Genomic DNA, 8,231 nt, shown 5'->3' with positions numbered 1-8,231 from the left:
CAGGTAATGATGTTAAGTGAAATAAGCCAAGCACAGAAAGACAAATACTGCATAATCTAACTTATATGTGGAATCTAAAAAAAAAAAAATTGAACTCACAGAAATAGAGAAGCAAGCAGAATCATGGTTAACAGATGCTGGGAGGGGAAGAGTAATGGGGAGTTATTAGTCAAAGGGTACAAACTTTAAGTAAGAGGAATGTAAGTTTCAGAGATCTATGGCATAGTAGGGTGACTATAGTTAATAATAATGTATTGTATATTTGAAAATTTGCCAAGAATAGATTTAAAATATTTTCATAGAAAAAAATAAGTATGTGAGGTGATGGATATGTTAAAGCTTGATTTAATCATTCTACAATGTATACATAAATGAAAATATTACATTGTATCTCATAAATATATAATTATTATTTGTTAATTAAAAATTTAAAAATAAAATGCCATGTCTCAACCACAAATAAAAAACAATATATCTTACTAATAACCTAAAAAAGAAAAACTATATGCTTATAACAATTTATGCAGAAAAAGTATTTGAGAAAATTAAACATCTATTCATGATAAAAACCCTCAGTAATCTAGGACTAGAAGGAAACTTCCTCAACCTAACAAGGGGCATCTACGAAAACATACAGTGAATTTGACTTCTATTCCAGCCTCTTAGAAAAATACAAAACCCAAAAAACAAAAACTACAACCATACAGTGGATATAATAATGGTGAAAGACCAAACACTTTCCATCTAGTGCAGGGATGTCTGTTCTCTACTCCAACATCACACAGAAGGTCATAGCCAATACAATAAGGCAAGAATGAGTAAAAGCATACAGGTTGGAAAGAAAGTAATAAAATTGTCTCTATTGACAGATGACCTGATTGTCTACACAGAAAAAAAAACATGAATATCTATATATTGGTATGTAGATATGTGGATATTCATACATACTAATATATAAATAAAAGTTATTAGAATAAGTAAATTTATCAAGATTGGTGGATATAAGGTCAATATACAAAAGTCATATTTCAATGTACTAGAAATGAAACATGGAAATTAAATAAGACAGTGCTCTTTAAAACAGCACTAAAACATGAAATACTTAATTGTCAATTTTATAAAGTATGTACAAGATCCATATTCTAAAAACTACAAACACTGATGGAAGAAATTAAAGAAGACCTAAATAAATTGAGAGACACATGGGTTCATGGATCAGAAGGGTCAATATAGTAAAGATGCTAATTTCTCCCACATTTATCTATAGAGCCAATAGAATTCCAATATAAATCCAGTAGAATTTCTGCAGAACTTTACAAACAAATTCTAAAATTTATGTGGAAACAAAGGAATCAGAATAATCAAAATAATTTTGCAAAAGAAAAATTGGAGGACTCAAATCATCTGATTTCAAAGTTTCTATAAAGTTACACTTTCAAGGTAGTGTGTTATTAAAGAAAGGATAGACATATAGACCATTGGAACAAAAGAGAGTCTTGAAATTAACCCATACATAGTCAATTAATTTTTGACAAACGTGAAAAAGCAATTCAATGGAGAAAGAATAGCTTTTTCAAGAAATGATGCTGAATAATTGAATATCCATATGCAAAAAATAAACCTTGATCTATTAATATATCTTGCCCTTACAAAATCTAACTCAAAATGGATCATAGACCTAAATGTAAAACCCAACACTATAAAAATTTTTGAGGAAAACATAGGAGAAATCTTTGACTTTGAGTTAGGCAAATATTTCTTAGATACAACACCCCAAGTCTCATCATTTTAAAAGAAAAATTGGACTTCAAAGTTGAGAACACCTGCTCTTTGAAAGACACTGTTAAGAGAGTAGAAAGACGAACCACAGAGTGGGAGAAAATATTTGCAAATCCTTATATGATAAAAGACTTATATCCCAAATATATAAACTATGGAAGTTCAATATTAAGAAAATAAACAACCCAATTTAAAAATGATCAAAAGATTTGAACAAATGCTTCAACAAAGAAGATACCTGGATGGCAAATAACAAAAAAATTGCTCAACATCATTGGGAAAAGACACACAAAGCACAATCACAATGAGGTATCACTATATACCTATCTGAATGTAAAAAAGATAAAACAAAATCCAAACAATACCAAGTGGAGAAACTGGAACTCTCATACATTGTTGGTGAGAGTGCAAATAGGCATAGCTCCCTTGGAAAGCATTTTGCAGTTTCTTACGAAGTTAAACATATGCTTATCATGTGACCCAACAGTTCCACTTTTAGGTAAATGCACACAAAAACCTATTCGCAAATGTTTACAGCAGTTTTATTTATAATCATCCCAAACTGTAAACAACATAAATGCTCCTCAGCTGGTGAAGTGATGAACTGTGGTGTATGTATACAGTTGAACACTACTCAGCAATGAAAAGGGATGAACTACTGATGCACTCAACACAGGTGAATTTCAAAAACATGATGCTCACTGAAAGAGGCCAGGCACAAAGGAATATATACTATATAATTATATTTACATAAAATTTTAAAAAATATAAACTAATTTATATGTCCGGAAAGCAGATCAATGGTTGCCTGGTGCTGGAGGTAGGAGGAGGGATGGACTGCAATGGGTGTGAGGAAACTTTGGGAGTGATGTTCCGTGGTTTTATTGTGCTTCTGATTATAGAATATTATTTTTACCAAAACAAATTGTATTGAGCAACTGGATTCTATTTGGGAAAAACAAAAAATTTCTCTGCCTTATAAAAAAATTCAGATAGATAAAACATACAAAGTTATGCAGTATTGGACACCTGATATGGTGGGGAAATATTAGAAATTATTGAAAGGAAATGAGTATTTATGATTGGTGTAGGCTAAGATTAGATAACAGTACATACAGCAAAAAACATGAAAGTGTGCTAAGCATAATTGCATCTATTTAATTATAACAGTTTCACCTCAAAAACACTGGAAATGGCCGGGCGCGGTGGCTCACGCCTGTAATCCTAGCTCTCTGGGAGGCCGAGGCAGGCGGATTGTTTGAGCTTAGGAGTTCGAGACCAGCCTGAGCAAGAGCGAGACCCCGTCTCTACCAAAAATAGAAAGAAATTAATTGGACAGCTAAAAATATATAGAAAAAATTAGCCGGGCATGGTGGCGCATGCCTGTAGTCCCAGCTACTCGGGAGGCTGGGGCAGGAGGATCGCTTGAGCCCAGGAGTTTGAGGTTGCTGTGAGCTAGGCTGACACCACGGCACTCACTCTAGCCAGGGCAAAAGAGTAAGACTCTGTCTCAAAAAAAAAAAACAAAACACTGGAAATAACTTATCTGAACATAGAAATTGCACCTCTTAAAAAAATTAACAACAGCTTCATGATACTCCATTTAAATTACTGTAGTAATTTAAACAAATCTTTTGTTTGGGTTGTTAAGTAGTTTCCAGCATTAAGCAGTCACAAGTGACACCGTAATGAACAGCCAATGTATTTTTAATCATTGGATTACATTGGTAGTTCAAAGGGTATATGTATATGTATTGTTAGATATTGCAAAAAATGCACTATAAGCATTATAATGACAAACAGTCTGAAAGAAAATATTTGTAAAGCATATAAAAGACAAGACTTCTATGTACAATATGGAAAATCTCAAGGAAAATAATTTAAAGGCAAGCAAATCAGAGGAAAAATTAGCAATTTGGAGATAAAGGCAGCTCACTAAAGAAGCAACCCAAATGATGAATGAACTCAAAAAGAGTACAAACCTTCAAGTAAAGATAGGATATTGAGGATATAATCTTCCATACACTGCCTGTGGGAGTATAAATTGAGAGCCACTTTGGAAAGTCTTTTGACTTCTATTGCAAGTGCTGTGACTTCCAAGAACTAGCAATTCTCTTTTCAGGTGTAAGTTTATTCCTATCTATCCTCAATCAGAATCGTGGGATAAAACCTACTCACCCTTTAACGTGGAAATTACAAATTTTCCAGGAAAGTTTAGGTCACAAAGCAGGGCTTACCGGGTCAGCAGTGGCAGATCATGCTGCATGTGTCCCAGGTGACAGCAGCTCTTGAGATAAGGATAGCGGCCTTCCTCCTCCCACATGTACATATGCAAAGAGTCATCCAAGGATGTAGTGAGGACATGGAGAGAATCCTTCAAAGGACACCCTGAGTAAGTGGCCACAAAGTCGAATTCAGATCAAAAGCAGTGGGAGGAGAAGGATCATACGTACCACCCACAAGTTGTCAATGGTTTTCTGGTGGTCCTGAAATTGTAGCAGCAGGAGGCCATTGATAGTGAAGAGGAACAAGGACGGCCCGCTCGCAAAAACGATCAGGTTTTCAGCACCAGCTCCCATCCACAGAGGACTCTGCACGTGAACTGGTAACAGGAAACTTCCGATCTGATGTGCTGTTTTCATTCAAAACACATATGTGCATATACACACACAGGCAGGTAAAGATGGAATCATTTTGTCAGAACAATATCCTTACACTGAATGGAAAAACACTCCCTACTCCCCTGGGACTTCAGTCCTGTGAGGAAAACAGAGGGTAGTCCAGTGGCCCGACAACACGTCTCTGACCACGATAATGGGTGCTACGACACAGGCACAGAAGGCTGTGAATGAGAAATAATAGCTCAGGCATTGAGGGAAGGCCTGGAGTGGGAAGGGGCATTAGAATCCAGGCCCTAAAACATGATGGAAATCTCAGCATGTCTGCCCAGGGTGGAGTGCAGAGGTCAGCGTGGGTGTTAGCGTCAAACAAGCGTGGGCTCACCCCCAGCCAAAGAAATCCCCTGTTCCCTTTACACAGATCGACCTATTTACATGAATTCACAGCTTAACGTGAACGCATGTGATAAGGAAGAGAAGCAAGCTTTTCTGACGTGGTGTAGGCTACCTTGGATGACTGTTTGGCCCTCAGTGCTCTCAGTTGCTAGATCAAAGGTGGTGAATCCCGTTGTTTTGGTAGTGCCTTTTCGGAACATCAGTGTTATCCTACTTTCCTTCCTTGGGATCCAGCAGGCTCTGTAGCATGATACACATGGGAGACCCAGAGACACAGGGAAGCTGCCCTCTGATGGTTTCAGTAAGCTCTCTGTGAGAAATGCCTGAAGAGAGAGTATTTGCACTTGTCGTCAGGTGAAGGGGGAAGTTGTAGCATCTTGGTGCAGGAGTGACTTCAGAAAAGCCTCCTTAAAAATCCCCATCCTGTGGCCAAAGCCTATTCTGCATCTCAGGAAGGGTTGAGCGGTTGCTGCTTGTCACTTCAACAAATAGGGAACTGTCTTTCTATCCTCCCTGTCACGTTCACAGGTAGAATGAAGTCCCTGAAGCATGGCAATGGCAAGAGGTTATAAAACCATCTTGCCACGTTGAACCCCTGATCAAGTTGAGGTTGATGCTTTTGGAGAGCTAGTCAGGGGATGTTTTGCTTTTACTACCTCCTGCCTTAACTCCTTACTCTTTGGTGCCCAGTCCATGGGTGCCATGCTACCAATGGCCTGCTCAAAGGCTAAAGACTTCCTCAGAGTGACAGTCAGAGCTGATGCGTACTTACTTACTTGTGGGCTTTGCTGTACTTTCCAGCCAAGGCAGATAAAAGGAAAGCAAAAGTGAACAAGGTTACCAAAGATCCCAATTTCTTGATACCTCTTTCAACCTCTTCCATCTCTTTGGCAGATTCAGGCTTCCCGAACAAATTTTCATTAATAAACATTTGCCGTGGCAACTGGATACTATCGTTTCCCAGAGCATTGTTTCCTGACTACAGGATGCATTCCCCTTGTGATATGGTCTTAGAGAGGAAGGAGCAGTATGCCTGGTCCTGAGCTCTGCAGTTTCTCTAAATATTTTCTAACCTGATCTTCCTCATGCTTGACCCTCCCATCTGGAAGCTGAGGTACACAGAGCCGCACCTACCTTTGGCAAGACATACTGCTGTATTCCACACGCAAAGACCCATTTCTTGTCAGGAGAGCAATGTAGAAGATCAACACTATGATGAAATGCCTTGACTTTTGAAATAATCTTTAACCCAGGCACTGCAAATGTGTAGATGTCCCCTTCAGAATCACCAACCTGAAACCAAAGCGTCCTTACCATAGCAACAGAAAGAGACATGAAATCCTAAAGTACACAGGAGGCAGCACTGTCTGCTGCAAGATATGCCACATAATGAAGATCAAAACCTCTCAGCAGCCTGCCTCACACGTTGTTGGGATGATCCCATACAATAAAACTTTCTAAGCCCCAAAGCACTCTTCTCAAGGATAGTTATTCATTAGCATATTAACACTATACTTTTTCTCAATGTCTCCGCAAACCCATCTCTCCCCTCCACTGTCCCTGTTCAAGTTCATGGACTATACAATAACACACACTTGAAAGAAGAGAAGAAATAATAATTGAAATAATATTGAAATAATTCAGGAAGTTTTCTGTTTCTTTTTTGTTTTTTTAAGAATGGCTGAAGAAATGTACTTGAGTTAGGTCAAAGGCCAAGATAGTATGGAGGTTTGTGTGGCAACACCCCTTGCAATATTGTGACCGACTCTCAGGGTATGTGGAAGGGATGACTCCAAGACGACAGATTGGGATGTGACAGTATTGGGAACTCGACACCTGTCAAGGCAGCAGGCATTTTGATTTGTGGACCCCCTCCAGATCCAGGGCTCACTCACCATCAGGATTGGGCCACCCTTTGAGAAATAGGCTTCCATGGAAGAACAGGCCCGCGGCATGGCAAAAGCAGCCAGAGCATCCCTGTCCTGACAATTCCACACTTTGATAGTCCCCTCGATATCCAGAGTGATTGCGAGATGCATCTGAGGGATCGTTGCCAGATACCCAATTCTGGACTGCTGGGCTGGGCTCGACCACATCACGACGCCCTAGGGAACAAGAGTAACACTATCTGTGCCCAAGGAGCTCTTTGCACCTACTGTTTTCTTTCTGCCCATGTTTATTTGGAAGCCTCTTCAAAATCAGATCCGCTTCTTGCTTCTGGGAAAAGGATATGAATATTCTAAACATCTCAATTATTTGTGGGCAGTGAACATGAAAGCAGGAACTATGCAACATACTCAGAGACAGGAGCTTGCTGCGTGACAGACATAAAGAATGACCAAACTTCCTGGGCTCAAATTAGTTCTGCCTCTTACTAACCACGCAACATTCAGCAAGGCACTTACTACCATGGCTTCTTGGCTTCTTATGGGCCTGTTATCACATTTCACAACACATGAAACATACTTAGAATTCTGGCTAGGACATAGTAGGAGCTCAAAAGGTATTACCTATCTTGCAGATCGTTATTCCATCATCAACTTTGTACATTGCAAACAAGACAGAATAGTTTCCTTTCTAGACTTTTCTTCAACCTTTTTGAAAAAAATGTGAAGTTTATCATAAAAAAGAGAGTAAAAACATAAATGTAAAGTTTAATAAATTTTTATTAATATAAGTGAATACCAATGTACTACTTCTAAGCCCTCCCAAAGTCCCGTTGCACTTATTCAATTTAATAACCCCTCTAGGCTGGGCGCAGTGGCTCACGCCTAGCACTCTGGGAGGCCAAGGCGGGAGGATCACTTGAGGTTAGGAGTTCAAGACCAGCCTGAGCAAGAGTGAGACCTCGTCTCTACTAAAAATAGAAAAAATTAGTTGGGTGTGGCGGTGTGTGCCTGTAGTCCCAGCTACTCAGGAGGCTGAGGCAGGAGGATCGCTTGAGCCCAGGAGTTTGAGGTTGCTGTGAACTAGGCTGATGCCACAGCACTCTAGCCTGGGCAACAGAGCGAGACTGTCTCAGAAGAAAACAATAAAATAACCCCTCCATCCCTCTCAAATGTAATTACTACTTTGATTCCTAACACTATAACAGGTTTCCTGTGTAGTGATATCTATTGCTATGTAGAAAATTCTCTCAAGATTTAGTGGCTTAAAACAACAAGCTTGGCTGAGTGCGGTGGCTCACACCTGTAATCCTAGCACTCTGGGAGGCCGAGGCGGGAGGATTGCTTCAGCTCGGGAGTTCAAGACCAGCCTGAGCAAGAGAGAGACCCCATCTCTACTATAAACAGAAAGAAATTAAACAAACAACTAAAAATAGAAAAAATTAGCCGGGCACGGTGGCATGTGCCTGTAGTCCCAGCTACTCGGGAGGCTGAGGCAGGAGGATCGCTTGAGCCCAGGGGTTTGAGGTTGCTGTGAGCTAGGCTGATGCCA

At 39.5% G+C, this 8,231-nt stretch overlaps 1 protein-coding gene across 1 annotated transcript in view; it reads right to left on the bottom strand.

Annotated features, from left to right (window-relative positions):
* Positions 1-4,012: 4,012 nt before the first annotated feature.
* FBXW12 (F-box and WD repeat domain containing 12) overlaps positions 4,013-8,231 on the bottom strand; it is a 9,696-nt gene continuing 5,477 nt past the window's right edge. The window contains exons 5-9 of the mRNA XM_012638534.1: positions 6,689-6,898; positions 5,928-6,086; positions 4,906-5,116; positions 4,233-4,411; positions 4,013-4,153 (exon numbers count right to left, since the gene is read on the bottom strand). Of these exons, the coding sequence (XP_012493988.1) occupies positions 4,013-4,153; positions 4,233-4,411; positions 4,906-5,116; positions 5,928-6,086; positions 6,689-6,898 (900 nt within the window). The remainder of the gene's footprint in view (positions 4,154-4,232; positions 4,412-4,905; positions 5,117-5,927; positions 6,087-6,688; positions 6,899-8,231) is intronic.

Source organism: Propithecus coquereli, unplaced genomic scaffold (genome assembly GCF_000956105.1).
Source record: "Propithecus coquereli isolate 6110/MARCELLA unplaced genomic scaffold, Pcoq_1.0 Scaffold1, whole genome shotgun sequence".
Lineage (NCBI taxonomy): Eukaryota > Metazoa > Chordata > Mammalia > Primates > Indriidae > Propithecus > Propithecus coquereli.
Note: the sequence above shows the minus strand (reverse complement) of the source record. Positions and strands in the feature narration are given on the sequence as shown.